This window comes from Bufo gargarizans, chromosome 5, assembly GCF_014858855.1.
Source record: "Bufo gargarizans isolate SCDJY-AF-19 chromosome 5, ASM1485885v1, whole genome shotgun sequence".
NCBI classification, from domain to species: Eukaryota; Metazoa; Chordata; class Amphibia; order Anura; family Bufonidae; genus Bufo; species Bufo gargarizans.
The window spans coordinates 320,162,613-320,181,994 of NC_058084.1; the positions used below are offsets into that span (position 1 = coordinate 320,162,613).

Consider the following 19,382-nt stretch of genomic DNA (forward strand, 5'->3'; position numbering starts at 1 on the left):
GATCGGCTGCAGAAACATCCCATCTAAATACACCTTAAGGGTGGGTAATCTGTAACACTCACCAGGTGATTACTCAGATGCCAACAATGGGGCTTCAATAGCTCAGCTACACTGACCAGCTGGTCCCTCTGGCTTCACATATTGCTATGCCCCTCACAGTACACAAGACCTCCCCTAGCCCCTTCTGTATTAACTAATGTACCCCTCGCTCAGTATAATGCTGCAACTCCCTCAGGTCAGACCAGAATTCTTCTCCCTGTTGTAGCTCCACCGATATAGCACATTATGCTGCCAATCACTGTTGTCATGGCAGGACCAATGTTTGGGAGCTAATATTCCTTTACTGCAACCTCTACTGAGTAGCCATCTTTGGCATGTGGTCAATGGCGGCTGCTACAGGGGCTGCAGTCTAACTGGGTAAGGAACTGTCAGCATCCTTTATGTCATATTTTGGGGATAGACACTATCATAGAGTTCATATTTTCTTCTCAAGTGGTGTCTTGCAAAAGCTGTATCTTTATATTTTCATTTACCACAAAAATGAATAAGGGGTCTAAATGACTACATAGATATGACAGCAGTCGTCTGGAACCTAAGGTTCTCTAATGACGCACTATATATATATATATATATATATATATATATATAAAAATGCTCTCAACCGGCAATGAAGGTGGTAGTTTGGTCACTATAATGAATTGAAGTTACAGAAATTTTTAAATAATGAATGCATCCATGGATGCATATGTGGACCGCAATACAGAAATTGAAGAGGAAAAAAAAGGTTTTCCGTGAAGCAGGTAAAAGACTGTGGAATAGTGTGCAGTTGCAACAACAAATTTACATTAATCTTTATGTACAGTAGACCAATAATATCTCTATGAAAAAGCAACGTGATTCATGTGTACTCGCCAAAGGCTTTTTTTTTTTTTCAATAAATGACTTCTAATTTTTCTTAGCTTGCTTCTTTCTGTACCACGTTATTTTATTGCTGAATTATTTCTAAGGTAGAGCAGGAGCTAGATATTGCTCACAGTGATATTTGTACAGTGTACAGCAGTGTTTACATAAAACAGATCAAATACAAAGGTGATAACAATAATCTAGGAACAAGCACAAACACAAGACCAACCATCCATGATAAAAAAGCATACTATACATCTATACATGAATCTCCTGCACTGCTCAGTCTTGTTCTAGATCTTGATCTTCCTCAGGCACTTGATATGAGGTAATAGATTCTCACCGCTGATGATAACAGAATGGCAAGCACGCCTCTATGGATCACAGGCATGTTTTATGAAGTGCATAGGGTTGTTTTTAAAAGGTAGCCATTTTGGAGAGCTCACTGTCCATCTCTGCGTATTGTTCCTTTAGACGCAATACGGCTTTATTGTGCTCCTCGTCTATTGCCAAACGTCTCTGCTCCTGTTCCTTCATGAACGCTTCCCACAGCGAGCGAAAGTTCTCATGTCTAAGTTGGGCTGCTGTCTTACTCTAAAGAAGAAAATAAAAATAGTTGTTAGAATGCAAACCACAGCCACATCCATACTGCTGCATCGATCATCACTGGTCCAAAAGGTCAAGGAAAATGTATTTCTAACTTCTTATTTCTGTACGGTCACGTCCAGAGATAGTGGGACAGAGACACAATCTGAAACATCAAGATGTGACTGAAGTGTAGACTTTTAGCTTTAATTCAAGGATTGCATTGACCATTTAGGAATGGCAGCCATTTTTTAACATAGTCCCTTAATTTATTACAGGCTGAAATATAACTGGACAATTGACCGATAAGAGGTTTCATGACCCAGTTTGGCCTGTATTCCCCATGACAACAATTCTATAGCATCACTTGTTAGATTGGTTGTGTCATTCCTCAGTTGGAATGTATGAATAAATTGACGACTGTTTAGAGTTGTTGTCAATGCACACGCTGACACTGTCCAATCAGTGCTGACTGTAGGGACACAACCCTTTGACAAGGGGAAAGTGACACCAAGTTGTCAATCTATGCATATATTTCTAGGAAGACTAATACAGAGTTCTTCAAAAAGATTCCCCACTTGTATTCCATGGGGAATACAAATATTTATATCAGGGGAGCCGACAGGTCCTCTTTAAAAGGGGAAGTCCTGCCCAAAAAATCCCCAAAAGTCTGATCTCCAACCAAAGGGCTCTACAGAGCACTCAAATCCCTTTAGTACTGCATACTTACCTGTTCCCCACTGCACACCGCACTCTGGTCCCAACTTGTCAACTTTCGAGAATGGACAGGGGTCATGTGTGGCACTGCAGCCAATGACTGGCCGAGGAACACAGGAGCCAGGTGGGTGAGTGGTGGGGAGCAGGTATGTATCCCTCCACTGGGCCAGCGGGGAGGAGGGTTCCCCAAAAATGTTTCACAGCTGGACAACCCCTTTCACAAACAGCTCAAGGATTTTTTTTAAAATATTTTTTAGGTATAAGTGCCTTTTCATACAGGGATTCAAGATATCCTACTTTACAAAATATGACCCCGGGAGTGAATCTGTCAATCTCATATGGACTCTGCCAACTAAATATTTTAGGATGTTTGGTGTTGGATTTGCGCACGTATTTTCACTCTGTCCACATGTTATTTTAAGGTAAGTTAGTAAAAGTAGGGCGATGGTATTTGCAGCTTATTCATGCATCCCGCAAAATGGTAATTTTGTGTTCAGCCACAGGTATACAGCCACCTTCTAAGTAATATATGCATGCGTGTACAGTGTCATACCCTTCCCAAAAAAAACTGGTGATTTAGAACCAGAACATTTTACCGATTGGCATAATATGAAGAAAAAGAAGTGAGGATGAATCCGCAACAGAGACATCTTTCCTTTATTAAAACACATGGAGAAAACTGCACTGTGTGAACAAGATCTAGACGTCCCTCGACAGTATAACGAAGCTACAAGCAGTGCCTGGTAACATTTGGCAGACATAGTGTGTCATCTGCGTACATTGTGCCACTCACTACACTTCTATGGCCACACTTGTGTACACAATCAAGTCCAAAGTAACTACGTAATGCAGCCCTTGGATCAAAAATATGTGTAAGCAAGCATTAACTAGGCTTTGTGAACAAACAGGTTTGCCATATACGTCAGGACATGCTCCAGCTGTATACACCAAGCATATGGCCCTGACACATGCCATACAATTACATACGTCAGCTAAATGACCCCCACTATATAACAAAAACATATACTACACAGCATTAGTAATTATTTTGCTCGTAAGACATGATATGCACGGATGGAAGCTGCAAATCCCTATAATACAACATTTGGGATATTAGTACATTTTTCCGAAATGTAAACTACACCAAGTTATAAGTGGTGTCTTCTTATTAACATTGATATTTGTACAGAATAACAATTTTCAGCCTTGGCAAAGTTGAATCTTCGAAAGGAGTGCCTCAGACAGTTTTAAAAACAGCAGGGGCTACGGGTTACACGGTCCTTTTCCAAAGTTATTTTGTGCAGTGACCTTTCTAAGCATTTTCCCCTCTTTTTCAGTAAACAGAGGGGGCACTGTACGAACCGCTCCTGTGGGCTTTCACCACTACAGTCTTGACCACAGACTGGAGACCACTGTTGATTTTTAGTGGGAGTGTATAGGTCATCGTGGTTTCCCGCTCTTGAGGTTAATACAAACAAGTAAGGTTTAATCTTCTTAGTTTAAAGAATTAAAATATACCCATCATTTAAGGAAAGCAGTTTTGGCAGTTTCCGCATGGCCCTAAAAAGGTTACAAAATAAATTTAGCGTGCTGAAAAAAGCAGAGCAGCTTTAAAGTAAATGTTGTGTGTCAAGACTTTTCCACAGAGTCAAGTGTCTGAAGTAGGTAGGACATATGTTTATATTGAGTACATGAGAATTAGGGATGAGCGAATCGACTGCGGATGAAATATTCAAAGTCGATTCGCATACAACTTTGTTAGAATACTGCATGGAGCGGGCGCTTCGTACAGTATTAGAATGTATTGGCTCCTATGAGCCGAAGTTATTACTTTGCGAAGTCTCGCGGGACTTCGGGTAATAACTTCGGAAATTAATTTCTACTGTTAAAAACCTATTACCAAACTCTGTTTCGGTTTCAGGTGGTACCTTAGAACCGAACCCGAGTTCGGAAAAAGTTTTTTTTACAGTAGAAATTAATTTCTGAAGTTATTACCCGAAGTCCCGCGAGGCTTCGCAAAGTAATAACTTCGGCTCATAGGAGCCAATACATTCTAATACTGTACGGAGCGCTCGCTTCGTACAGTATTCTAACAAAGTTTTATGTGAATCGCTCATTCCGAATGAGAATATTCACGACATGTCCAAGTTATTAAATCAGAAGTGAGTTATTAGAAGATAAGGGGTTCACAAAGATCATCAAACCTCATGAACTTCCCTTTACAGCCATTTTCATCCGCACCTTCCAAGAGCCATAACTTTCTAATTTTTTGTTGATATAACCATCTGCTCTTGTTTTCTTATGGGAAGCGTTGTACTTTTTAATAGCACATAATGTATCTCCTTAGGGTGGAACTGGGTTGGCTTTATTTTTACAGTGCTCAATGTGTGGTAAAACTGGGAATTCAGAACAATTACAGCGATACCAAATTTATATAGTTTTAGTACTTAAAAAAATAAAATAAAAATTCTGCACTATAAGACAGGCTTTTTCACCCAAAAGTCAGGATTTCAGATCAGAATACCTTTAAGGCCACCTGCGCAGAAAAACCGCAGCATAGTACAGTATCATCAAGTGTATAAGATTACACTAATCTCACATACACTTGGTGGATTATTTCCGTGTGTAAATTGGCCTGCCGTGGGGATTTCCAAATCTGCATCATGGTAATTACGTTTGTGGTTTTAGCTGCGGATTTCACCCTTTTCCAATGAAGGGCAAGAGTGGAGTTTGCTGTGGATATGGTGCAGAAACGCACCGAAATCGGCATGTGCAAGTCGCCTTAAGTCTCATTTATGATGTTTTAAAAAGTCACAAAAAAAATGTTGCATCTCCGCGCCAGGCAACCCCCAGATGTATTTTTAGACACAGGCATACACTACATTGCACTTGTGAAATATTATTACCGTGAGCCATTTCAGTTTGGAGAAAAAACAGCCTTAAAACAAACACCAAAAGTACCGCAAATGATAGAAAAAAAAATATTAGGGGAGATTCATCAAAACTAGAGGAAAGGAAAACTTGTTTAGTTGCCCATAGCAACCAATCAGATTCCATCTTTCATTTTCAAAGCTTCTTGGGCAACTAAGCCAGTTTTCCTTTACACCAGTTTTGATAAATCTCCCCCATTGTGCTCACAAAGAATATGGCTTGATGATTTCACTTCCGTGATAAAGTACTGTGCACAGTGACGTCAGCACAGCAGGCTGGGGGTGAAGCATTCTACTAGAAACGGCAAAGCCCCTCATGTCTCTGTTCACTTCGGGCATTTTCAGTCTCCATTTCTTCTTTTTTCCCCACATTCTGACTCCAGACTCTTTAGAAATGGCTCATGTATAATAATTAGTAACATCAGGCTTAGATAAATCAGGGTCTTATATTGAGCAAACATATTTATAATATTACCATTTACTAATTTCTACATGACTATGAAGGTAAATAATATGCAACAAGCTAATAACAAAATTACATGAATATACAATATTAATATAGAATATTTATTACTTTTTGTATGAAGCCAGAGAGTAGTTACATTTTTATAAATTCTGACTCCCGGGCCATAATGGCAGCCGTATCTTTTATTTATTTTTGTAACTGAAATTACGGTAATGCTAAAATAACATGAGTAATCTTGAAATGACTTCAGTAAAAACGCATGCCCTGGATTTTCTACGGTACCAGCAAGGGTTTAAATGCAGAAAATGAATGGTAGAAGTACTGGAGGTCAGGGCCCTGACAACTCATATGGTCACATAAGCAAGTTTACTTAATGCTGAAGTCAAACAAGGAGTCACAGGACGCTTGAGTGATGCATGTATTCGCCTATTATGAACTGCAGGTAGTGCATAAAGACCAACAGTAGTAAGCTTTACCTTCCAACTATGGCATTTTCGGCATTCTACAACATGTCTAGAATTTACACTTAAATAAGTAACAAAAAAGAAAAAAAAAAGGTATTACAATGTAAACAAGAAAGGGAATGTGTGGAAAAATGAAGACACCAAAGGGCAGCATGGGTTAACATGGAACGCAAGAATTTCCAGGCAAGTGTGCTATGTACCACTGATGCCCCCTGGTGGTGAAGATCAATGTTTTCCAGGGAAAAAAAAATATATGTTAAAATATAAATGTCCTATTCTTTAGTAAAACAGAATAAATGGAATTGCTATGTCACAACAATCTATAGATAAAGGCAATCGAATACTTTCATCATTAGGATATTCAATAGGTGATCTGATAACACTGATCATTCTTCTTACCCTAGGTTCACTTTAGTATTAAGAAAGCGTTTTTTTGGTTTGTTTGTTTTTTGCCAGAAAGTAGCCGGATCCCACTGTAATCAATGGGTGTCCGGCGGTTCACGGCATTATCCGGCTATGCCAGATACGGTGAACTCTGGCAGGCTACTCCTGTGAACGTAGGCTTAGTACATATGGTTGCGGTTCAAAGTCCTTTAACACAGCGGAGTTCTGCCACCGCACAGATATCCAAATCAAAGTGTTTCAAGGACAACCTATTATTTTCATAATTCATCACCCCTTTATTTTATTAAAGGGGTTGTTGGAAACGAGCCGTGTATAATGTGATGGAAAAATGAATAAAGCCAGGAAAGGAGGCAATATGGACAATCACAATACATTAGTAGCCATCTTGTATTAACTTTCTGTACGTGTTAAATGCCATTTGCTAAAGTGAGAAAACCCCTTTAATTAGTGCCAAACAACATCATTTTTCTAGCTATCATGCCACACATGTATTTGAGAGTCAGTTGGCTTAGAATAGAGATGATATCTAGTACATTAGAGTTTTATAAGGAGAAAATATGTAAAGAATGTGTTGACCGGGGATATCCTAGGCGGAGGATAATGAGGATTAAAGGGGTTGTGTCATGAATTATACATTTTTCAATGAATATTTTTGTAATTGCCTGTAATTAAAAATGATGTAGCCTGTGAAGTATTCAATAAAATGTTTCTGTTTAGCCCCATCTATTTGTTCTTTTCTTTATTTTTTTATCCAACTCACTGAGGTGGTCGCACATGCTCAATTTAAATCTTCAACTGCCACCAGCCATATATTCTGCTAGATGCTGTAACAGTTAGGGTCCATTCACACAATTTGCGGAACGGGTGCGGACCCTTTCACTTTCAACGGGGCTGGAACGGATGCGGATCTGCATTTCCGGGATCCGCATTTTCAGGATCCGCAATTCCGTTCCCCAAAAAAATAGAACATGTCCTATTCTTGTCCGCAATTGCAGACCAGAAAAGGCATTTTCTATTATAGTGTCGGCGATGTGCAGTCCGCAAATTGCGGATCGCACATTGCCTTTGTCCATGTTTTGCGGATCCGCAAACCACTTACGGACATGTGACTGGACCCTTACAGGGAGAGAGCTGCAGCAGAAGGGACACGTCCCCTGAGCTGCCAGGCTAAATATAATCCAGCAGAGCTATTGGAGCAGTAAATATGGAGATCTCTGGACCCATGTGAGGTACAGGGCTGGTTCTAGCTTTGTTACAAAGAGATAGTCATGTACGATATGATGTCTGATTTAATTTTTTTACATAAATTATGGGATAACCCCTTTAAAGATCAGTGAAAGGATTCATGTGAAAGAGAGATAAGAAGGATTAATTTATGTTTGTAAGTACATATGACAGACATACAGGGAAGGTAAAAAGGATTGCAAAGTGACCCAAAATAATTAATAATTATCTGCTCATAACAGAGATGTGATGAAAAGATGAATAAAAGTAGACTGATGAGAATGAGAACGGAAAGAGGGACCTTTCCTTGTCTAACCTGTCAACATTGCAATTCTGTTACTCAAGGCTATGTACACCCAGGTCAATTTTTTTGGGTTAAATTTGGAGTCCTTTTCTCGCGGTTGGACCGCGCTGCTTCAGGAAACTAGGAAGGAAGTTCCTGCACCAGAACCATTCAGAAAAATTGGAAAAACTGAGTTTGTGAGTATAATAAACCCTTTTAACTCAACTCCTGTGAAGGTGCTTCACTATTGTCGCAACCTTTGGTTTTTCACAGAAGCTCGGAAGAAAGAGAGAGAGGGAGGCTTCGCGTGGCTTGAATGCTTTCCCATGTCCAATTTTTCTGAATGCTTCTGGTTCCATGATTTCCTGAAGCAGCGCGGTCCAACCAAAAACGTAACTTCTGTATGTCAACTGTTACCCTCTTCACTATTAGGACCTGCGACGCTGACATTATAGGCAACGTACTAAAGGCATTTTTTATTTATTTATCTCAAACACTCAATAGCTCAATTCTTATATTTTACTGCTAAGAATGTGGCTTAAATAGGTGTTTATGATCTCTTGGTAATTTAGAGATAAAGGCCGACAGAAAGTGAAAGTAGTATTAACAATGCTAGACAAACATTTTCTGACAGAATTTTATATAAAGAAAAAAGAAATTGCCCCCTGAAGGTGTAGCCTTTAAAGGCGACATTGTATAATCCGATGAGTGGAGAAATAATTCAGCTGACATATTTTTGCACATGTGATACTAGATCAGTGGTTTATTTGCTGAAAAGACCATTCGGCACTCGTGATCTATTAAACTGCGGCTTAATGAGCGTAAATCCTCTAAGTGTATGAGAAAATTTTGAAAGAGGATGACAAAGAATGAGAAATATAAAGAGAACACTGTTACAAAACATTTTTAGAAGAAACATAATGTAAGTGACCTTACATGGCAAATACTGGAACTTATAGGGATGAGGGAGAAGTAAAGAGTTTATGTTAAAAAGTTACAACAGAGGGAGGTCTTCGAGTCCAAAGGGCCTGAATGAAATTGGCAGCCCCCGTCGCTAGATGTATTCATCCGCGCGATGGGGAGATGGAGTAGCGGATGTGCGGGCATCAGAAGCGACGCAGCTACCGGGCAGCGAGGTAAATACAATCTGTGTAAGGGGGCCGGACATTTGGGGGGGCATTATAGGGGTTGGATAACCCCTTTAATGGCTGTGCGGTATTGAAGTTACGGCGAGGCAGCGTCGCAAGCGTCCCATGGCCCCGCTAGGATATCCACGCTTTAAAATTGCATTCAGCTGCATGTTGTCCTGCAGTTGATGCTTTTATTAAGAAAAATGTGTTATCATTCAGAAAGGATGAATTTGAATTATTCCCATCATGATTTTGTGACTTCTTTATCTTTCCCCAAACCTTGGAGGGGTAACAGTGCGGTATCTTGCTGCAATCAGGTAACTAAATAATTTAGCTAAATTTCTTTAATCCAGAATCTGATAATCCACAAAATGTGATAATCCTTCATCTGCTCCTAGTATAGAGTTTTAATAAAATTTGACTAAAAGTGGGAGACTTAGGCCCCTTTCACACAAGCAAGTTTTCCGCACTGGTGCAATGTGTGACGTGAACGGATAGCACCCGCACTGAATCCTGACCCATTCATTTCTATGGGTCTGTGTACACGCATCAGTTCTGCGTTGCATGAAAAACGCTGCATGTTCTATATTCTGCGTTTTTTCACGCAGCCCTGCCTCCATAGAAGCGAATGGGAGCAAGTGTGGATGCAATGCGTTTTTCATTGATGGTTGCTAAGAGATATTGTTTGTAAACTGAACGCAATTGCAGACAAAACTGACTCAACTTGCTTGCAAAATGGTGCGAGTTTCACTGAACGCACCCTGAACGCATCCGGACCTAATCGAAATAGGCCTTAGGCAGCATGCTCTATTTTGTGCGTTTTTCACGCAATGCAAGCAAGTGCGGATGCGGTGCGATTTTCACGCACGGTTGCTAGGAGACGATCGGGACCCGATCATTATTATTTTCCCTTATAACATGGTTGTTCGCGCTGCCCGGCTTCTCTTCTTTCTTCTTTGAGAAAAAGGACCTGTGGTGACGTCACTGCGCTCATCACATGGTCCGTCACATGATCCATCACCATGGTAAAAGATCATGTGATGAGCGCAGTGATGTCATCAAAGGTCCATTACCCAGGTCCTGCGCGAACAAGTGGATTAAGGTGAGTTAAATTATTTTATTTATTTTTTTAACCCCTCCAGCCCAATTTTAGTAAGCATTTTGTATTAAGAATGCTATTATTTTCCCTTATAACCATGTTATAAGGGAAAATAATTACATCTACACAACCTTGAACCCAAACCTGAACTTCAGTGAAGAAGTTCGGGTCTGGGTACCACATTCAGTTTTTTATCACGCGCGTGCAAAACACATTGCACCCGCGTGATAAAAACTGAACAACGGAACGCAATCGCAGTCAAAACTGACTGAAATTGCGTACCTACTCGCATGGGTTTGCCGCAATGCACCCGGGACGCATCCTGAGCCAAAACGTGACGCCCGTGTGAAAGAGGCCTTAGGGAAAGAAAAAAAGTTGTAGCAAAAAAACGTGAAGATCCACAGCATAAAATGACATATTGCGTATTTAAAATCTACACTGCATATGCGCATTCCATTGCAGAAATATTATGCAGCGTCTTTTTTTAAAAATCTGTTTTCACTGTGGATTTTCCACACACAACCCTGCTACAGCATGAACGACATGTGTGGCTGTTTCGTTAGAGTACTTTCACACCAGCGGTTTTGTTTTTCGGTATTGAGTTCCGTCACAGGAGCTCAATACCGGAAAAGAACTGATCAGTTTTATCCTAATGCATTCTGAATGGAGAGCATTCTGTTCCGAATGAATCAGTTCAGTACCTCTTACGTTTTTTGGACGTAGAAAATACAGCAGCATGCTGCAGTTTTCACTCCGGCCAAAAATACTGATCACTTGCCGGAATGCCGGATCCGGCAGAACTTTAAAAATGCTAAAAAAATTAATACCAGATCCGTTCTTCCGGATGACACGGATCCGGTATTTTAATGCATTTGTCAGACGGATCCGCATCCGGATCCATCTGACAAATGCCATCAGTTTGCGTCTGGATTGCCTGCCAGAATCTTCTGCCGCAAGTGTGAAAGTACCCTTAAAGGTTATGTATTCCTTTAGGGGCATTTTTGTAATTATTGTATTGTACTCATTTTGAGCTAAAATAGTTTTTTCAATTGGTCTTTATACAAAATTTAGTCTCTGTGCAGGCTTGAGATTCTCTAGTAGCCGGCTCTCAATTTTCACTGTTCCGTCAGGCAGCTCAGCTGACGGCTCCTTATTCTATACACTCATTATAGCTGAATTCTTATCTTACTGATAAGAATGTGGCTTACATGTTTATAACTGTTTAGTAATTTAGAGATAAGGTTTATTGGATGACCGGCACAAAGTGAAAGAAAAAGGAGGATTCACACAGTTACGGTAACCCTTTGTGACAGAACGGCACAATATTTTTAATAAAAACCAATTGAAAAATATGATTTAACCCAAAATGAGTAAAATGCAATCATAAAAGTGCACATAGCCTTTAAGCAACAATATCACAAACAACTACATTTTTAAAAATGATACATTTATAGTTTTTGAGTTGCTGGTTTATAAATGACCAATACTACAGCATCGATAGTGGTTGTAATCCATGAATTATGTTCATACATACATAATACAATAACCAGGAAAATTTGCTATTCGGGTGTTTTTTCTTTAGAGCAGCCTCTGCCTATAATAAGCATACAATAAAAAATGTGCATGAACAATACAGAATTCACAGGATATTTCCGCTTCTCGGCAGGTTTCCTGGATGTTGAGTGTCAAAATGTGCTGTGAGCCATGTTTACCTTCTCATTCTCCTGCTCTCGCTGCTGGAGCCTATGGATGGTAAGATTGGCAGCTTCCACTGAAAGACATAGATACGAATGGATTAATCAGCTGTCCTGTCCACATCGGTGTGCGGTAGACTGCAGCCTCACTGTAGTAAAACACTTTAGCAGTATGTTCAGGAAGTGCCCGTGGGTGAGAACTAGGATTCCCTGGATCAGTGCACTGCACCCCGTTGCTTTAAAGAAACCAAAGCAGGAAGGGATATTAAGGCCCCATCACTTTATACCGCTGACAAGCAATGGGAATTTGGAGCGCATTGTGCATATGGAAGGAAAGGCTTGTCAAGTCCCAGATTGTTAACAGATGGAGCGAAGGCTCAAATACTTCCTTTATTTACATGTTCTAGAAGGCTCCAACACGCCGTCGCTGGTTCATTGACCATCCCAAACCCTCTGTATATAGGAATGGCAAAAACACATTATTTCCAGATTTAAAAAATATATAGAATGTAAATTGTAACATAACATCCTTACATCACAAATGAAAAATACATGAATCACCATCTAAGGCTAATTTCACACTAGCGTTTCTATTTTTCGGTATTAAGATCCGACATGGGTCTCAAGAGTTAATACCAGAAAAAAAACTTCCTCATTCATTGTCAATGGGGACAAAACGTAACTGAACAGAACGGAATGCGCCAAAATGCATTCCGTTCTCATACCGGAGAGAAAACCGCAGCATGCTGCAGTTTTCTTTCCATCATGGGATGCGGAGCAAGACGGATCAGTCATGACCCACAATGCAAGTCAATGGGGACGGGTCCGTTTTCTCAGACAATAGAAAACTGATTTGTCCCCCATTGACTTTCAATGGAGTTCATGACGGATCAGTCTTGGCTATGTTAAAGATAATACAACCGGATCTGTTCATAACGGATGCAGATGGTTGCATTATCAGTAACGGAAGCGTTTTTGATGAACCCTGCCGAATCCAGCAAAAACGCTAGTGTAAAAGTAGCGTAAGTGTTCAAATGCTGATCAAAACTCAATCACTTCAGGATGAGGTGGATTCCAAAGACCAAGTAGGAGCAGGAACCCCACGTGTATTGCCACCTTCTATGGTGCCTTTTTGTTTTTGGCCTTTATTGCTATATTCATAGCTAGGTTTTACCTTTTTTACGAGAAAACGGATCCGCCACTATTGACTTACATTGTGAGTCATGACGGATCCATCTTGCTCCACGCCTGCTCATCGCGGACAGAAAATCTCTGCTTGCAGCGTTATTCTGTCCGCGATGGGGGACGCAACCATACGGAAGGGAAGGCATTCTGGTGCACTCCGTTTCATTCAGTTCAGTTTTGTCCCCATTGACAACGAATAGGGACAAAACGGAAGGTTTTCCCCCACTATTAAGATCCTATGACTGATCTCAATAGCGGAAAAGGAAAGCGCAGATGCGAAAGTAGCCTTAGTCAACATGGCAGCTGTGAACCAGCTTAGGCCTCTACCTAGACTTGTGATGTCACTGTACATCGGTCACATGCCCTAGGTGCAGCTCAGTCCCATTTAAGTGAATAAAGCTGATCTGCAATACCATGCACCGCCACTATCCAATGTACGGCGTTGTGCTTGCTCAGCTGTGAGGAGGCTGCAAGACTCACCAGAGCACCACAGTCTCTTCAAACAGCTGATTGGACTGAGTTGGACTCCTGCCGATCGGATATTGAAGACCTATCCCGAGGATAGCTGATCATCATCTATGACGGTTTTGTCTGTATATTTGCCGAACATATACTATGCTGGAGACAACTAGGAGGGTACCATCTTATTTTGATATGTCATTTTTTTTGGTTTGTTTGTTTTTTGGTATTCAATAAAGGATTATTTTCCCTATGATCCAGGTTAAGAGCCTATATTGGATGCCGTTTTTTCTCTTCCTTTTCATGACTGAGTATTTGGTGTCATATTAATAAGGGGTGCACTCCATATTTTGTTCTAGGTAGTAGTTCCAACCGCACAAAACCTTGATCATGTACTAGTTTTTCTGTTCTTGCCTCAAGGGTATGTTCACATGTTTAGGCTTCCCATTACCATAAAGATATGCCACCATTTATGGAGCAGTAATCTCAAGAATGAAGGGGTGCTGGCTCCCAACCAGCCACTGCGCAAAGAACTGCAAACTAAGTCCCATTCAGATGAATAGGCCCTTGCTTGTTGGGGTCCTGAGGATATTTCCTAACTTTTAGTCAACCCAACAATCATCTACTTGGAGATAAAGGAGTATTTCCATATAAGACATTGTTTGGATATGCCATCAATGTCAGGTAGAGGCAGGTCCCACACCACCTCTGGGACCCACTTCTATCTCCAGAATCCCCCCCCCCTCGTGAAGGCCACCACACTGCGCAAGCTCGGCTATCCTCTCCACTATGGGAGTTCTGAAAATAGCTAAGTACTGGCTTGGCTATTTCCCGCAGTCCCATAGCAGTGAATTGAGAGGTGGGCACGCACCTACTGTATCCGACATTGATGCTATGAATGTCTCAGATGGACGAACCCCTTTAAAATTGTCATATGAAAATTTGTACTGTTTTAAAAACCATATGATGATCAAACTAATTGCATTGAAAACTGGTCTTCCGTGGAGGTGTTCTGTCAAAGAAGATGACCAGTATGCATAATAGATGGGAGTGGGCGAAGTCTTCTCAAAGAAGTGGTCTTCTGGAAAATTTTCGCTGTAAGCTAAAAAATACACAAAACTTCCTGTAGCTCCACAAAGCTGATAGTAATCCAAGCATCACTATATTTCATTTTTAATGGCTGGTGACATGATGGAACAAAGAACAATAACATATTTACTTCCTACATCATCAAAAGCAAAATGATCACTTCAGGCCAGACCAATATGGCTGGAAAAACAGAAGATGTGTGACAAGGAGTTGTGGCATCGGACAAAAGACTGTGATTTCTATTAAACTTTGAAAACCCAAGAACATATGAGTTACATTAAACGCACACAATGAAAATTTCAAGTGAAGAGGCAACACCCTACGAGACACCAGTTTCCTTCACACAGACTTTTAGCTTTGCACTTTGTAGTAAACACATTAAGAAATCAGAAAGAGCAACGTCACTGAAAGGAGATGTTCCATCAGAGCAATTCCTTCCCATATGACCAATGTCATACAAAGAAGCAAAACCACATGATCACATACTTGTTTCAATGGACCTCATGTAATACATTTGCAACAGGGATAAGATAAGGTGTGATCAGATGAAATGTCCACATTGACAACAGCTGACTACTTAGGACTCCAGCCCTGCCAGACAATTGTATTAGGAAAGGTGGTTGTCCTGATGGGACAAGATGCGGTAATACCAAGCTTCACCATTTAGCCACTTCAGTTGTATATATAGGAATTGTTGAAACAGGACCTGTTGGGTACAGAATGTTTTCTTCCTGGTTAGCTACTCATTATTTATATCTAATAAATATAATAAACATGTAACATATTTTCTGCACCATAGGACGCACTCCCCTCCCCCCCCCCCCCCCCGCAAAAGTGTGGGAAAAATGGCAATGTATCTTATGATGCAAATATAAGCAAGTGCTGCCATTATGGAAGAAGTGCTCACTAGTACACAGTAGCATCTGGGAGCGGTGCCTACAGCGCTCCTCATGCTGGCTGTATTCACCACACCCTGCTCTTATGCCAGCGCTGCGCACTGTGACCTGATGTCACACAGTGTAAGTGCGCATTATGACCTGACACTGTGCAACGTCAGGTCACTGTGCAGCAAGGCGCTAGCAGAAGGCCAGGGAGGGGTGAGTGCGGGAAGAGTGTAATGGATCTGCAAGTGGCAGCACCACCTGGAGCAGGAGAGCCAAGTTTATTTATTTATTTGGGGTCTGATGGAAAAAATTTTTTTCTTATTTTCCCCTTCTAAAACCTAGGTGCATCTTATGGTCAGGTGCGTCTTAAGGTGCGGAAAATACAGCAATTATCATAAACCCAAGGTGGCAAGCATGCAACACGTTTTATGCACAAGATTATTCACCTAAGTCATGAACAGGTTGCATCTCAGACTTTTAAAATGTATAAAAATATATATATTTCTCTGGTTAAGTATCAACGGTCAGAAACTTTCTCAGCTAATTCACAAGTGTGAAAACTCTGCCAGAAGCCAGATTTAAAACCACAATAGGACTGAATTTTACATAGCTCAGGGTTTATTTTGACAGCTCGTGTCACTTTCTTATTTTTTGGCAAGAGCTAAAGGCACGAAAAAAATATAATAAAAAGAGCTAAACACATTTTTTTTTAGCCTTTTCGACATGCAGTATATTTTGGTTGATCCAAAGAATGCAAGACTTTGCAGAAACAATTAATACTTTAGAACATGTTGGACTGAAATTGTGTGGTGAACAGGACGAACGGTGCATACTTTGGTCCACACCAATTGCTTCAAGGCACTGAAAACATGGCATATAGGGGGTATTTAAGAGAACAGACAGATAGTCCATTATGCACTACACTGAAACATCATTAAAACTAGTCAAGCAGCATTAGGGCTCATGCACACGAACGTATTTTATTTCCGTGTCCGTTCCATTTTTTTTTTTGCGGACCCATTCACTTCAATGGGTCCACAAAAAAACGGAAGTTACGCATTCAGTTTCCGTATGTCCGTATTTCCATCCCGCAAAAAATAGAACATGTCCTTTTATTGTTCGCATTACAGACAAGGATTGTACTGTTCTATGAAGGGCCAGCTGTTCCGTTCAACAAAATACGGAATTCACACTGATGTCATGCATATTTTTTGCGGACCGCAAAATACATAAGGTCGTGTGCATAAGCCCTTAAAAGGGATTGACCACTTTCTGGTTACTGTTGACCAATGTGTTTGTAAGACGACAATATGACACAAAAGGTCCCTTTACACGACCCAAGAATTACAAAGATTATCTGGCGGTGTAAATGTACTGGCAATTACCTGATGAACGAGCGAAACGATCATGCATCCGGTATTTCTATAGTTTGTGTGCACACAAAAATGATTGTCGTGCTGTGTAATCATGATTCTCTATGGGAAAAAGCGATGGCATTAGCGTTCACTCCTCCCTCTACTGTGGAGGAGATTACTGCATGTAAATGCAGCTGTCTCCTCCGCTGACGAGCAGGCAATTGCCTGGAAGGAACGCATCCTTCCCGACAATTTGCTGCTCTGTCATCCCGTGTAAAGGAACCTTTATTAATATGGCTTTTGTTGATATTTTGCACCATTTTCTATATTTTATAAGATATGCCCCCTTGTTGGACAAGTCTTTTGTGCTGTCCACATGGAGGTCCTGTCCATAAAGTGGCTGCTGATGGAGGGTCATGTGACCAGGCAAATCACTGAGAAACACTGCACTGCCATCTGCACTACTGTGGGTCTAGTGCAGGTGCAGTGTGTTTAACCACTTCAACCCCGCTAGCCGAAACCCCCTTCATGACCAGAGCACTTTTTACACTTCGGCACTACACTCCTTTCACCGTTTATCGCTCGGTCATGCAACTTACCACCCAAATGAATTTTACCTCCTTTTCTTCTCACTAATAGAGCTTTCATTTGGTGGTATTTTATTGCTGCTGACATTTTTACTTTTTTTGTTATTAATCAAAATGTAATGATTTTTTTGCCAAAAAATTACATTTTTCACTTTCAGCTGTAAAATTTTGCAAAAAAAACGACATCCATATATAAATTTTTCACCAAATTTATTGTTCTACATGTCTTTGATAAAAAAAAAAAAATATGTTTGGGCAAAAAAAAAAAATGGTTTGGGTAAAAGTTATAGCGTTTACACACTATGGTACAAAAATTTGAATTTTCGCTTTTTGAAACAGCTCTGACTTTCTGAGCACCTGTCATGATTCCTGAGGTTCTACAATGCCCAAACAGTAGAAAACCCCCACAAATGACCCCATTTCGGAAAGTAGACACCCTAAGGTATTCGCTGATGGGCATAGTGAGTTCATAGAACTTTTTATTTTTTGTCACAAGTTTTGGAAAGAAGACACCCCAAGGTATTCCGTGAGGGGCATGGCGAGTTCCTAGAATTTTTATTTTTTTTGTCACAAGTTAGCTGAAAATTATGATTTTTTTTTTTTGCTTTTTTCCTTACAAAGTCTCATATTCCACTAACTTGCGACAAAAAATAAAAAATTCTAGGAACTCGCCATGCCCCTCACGGAATACCTTGGGGTGTCTTCTTTCCAAAATGGGGTCACTTGTGGCGTAGTTATACTGCCCTGGCAATTTAGGGGCCCAAATGTGTGAGAAGTAGTTTGCAATCAAAATGTGTAAAAAATGACCAGCGAAATCCGAAAGGTGCACTTTGGAATATGTGCCCCTTTGCCCACCTTGGCTGCAAAAAAGTGTCACACATCTGGTATCGCCGTACTCAGGAGAAGTTGGGGAATGTGTTTTGGGGTGTCATTTTACATATACCCATGCTGGGTGAGAGAAATATCCTGGCAAAAGACAACTTTTCCAATTTTTTTATACAAAGTTGGCATTTGACCAAGATGTTTATCTCACCCAGCATGGGTATATGTAAAATGACACCCCAAAACACATTCCCTAACTTCTCCTGAGTACGGCGATACCAGATGTGTGACACTTTTTTGCAGCCTAGATGCGCAAAGGTGCCCAAATTCCTTTTAGATGGGCATTTTTAGACATTTGGATCCCAGACTTCTTCTCACACTTTAGGGCCCCTAAAAAGCCAGGGCAGTATAAATACCCCACATGTGACCCCACTTTGGAAAGAAGACACCCCAAGGTATCCAATGAGGGGCCTGGCAAGTTCATAGAAATTTTTTTTTTTCGCATAAGTTAGCGGAAATTGATTTTTTTTTTTGTTTTTTCTCACAAAGTCTCACTTTCCGCTAACTTAGGACAAAAATTTCAATCTTTCATGGACTCAATATGCCCCTCAGCAAATACCTTGGGGTGTCTTCTTTCCAAAATGGGGTCAGTTGTGGGGTGTTTGTACTGCCCTGGCATTTGAGGGTCTCCGCAATCATTACATGTATGGCCAGCATTAGGAGTTTCTGCTATTCTCCTTATATTGAGCATACAGGTAATGAGATATTTTTTTCCGTTCAGCCTCTGGGCTGAAAGAAAAAAATGAACGGCACAGATTTCTTCATTCGCATCGATCAATGCGGATGAAAAAATCTCTGCCCAAAAAAAAAAAGGAGGGGAAAGGCGTCTGCCAGGACATAGGAGCTCCGCCCTACATCCATACCCACTTAGCTCGTATGCCCTGGCAAACCAGATTTCTCCATTCACATCAATCGATGTGGATAAATAAATCATTGCCGGGATTTTTTATTTTTTTTATATATACAAAGTGTTTGCCAAAGCATAGGAACGCCGCCTCCTCCTCAGCTCGTATGCCTCGGCAAACTTATCTGTTACTGCAG

General features: G+C 40.6%; 1 protein-coding gene across 1 annotated transcript in view; it reads right to left on the minus strand.

The window, feature by feature from the left end:
• Positions 1-964: 964 nt before the first annotated feature.
• Positions 965-19,382, minus strand: part of BLOC1S5 (biogenesis of lysosomal organelles complex 1 subunit 5) — a 64,944-nt gene continuing 46,526 nt past the window's right edge. The window contains exons 4-5 of the mRNA XM_044294279.1: positions 11,919-11,977; positions 965-1,497 (exon numbers count right to left, since the gene is read on the minus strand). Coding sequence (XP_044150214.1) covers positions 1,321-1,497; positions 11,919-11,977 — 236 coding nt within the window. The 3' untranslated portion in view covers positions 965-1,320. The remainder of the gene's footprint in view (positions 1,498-11,918; positions 11,978-19,382) is intronic.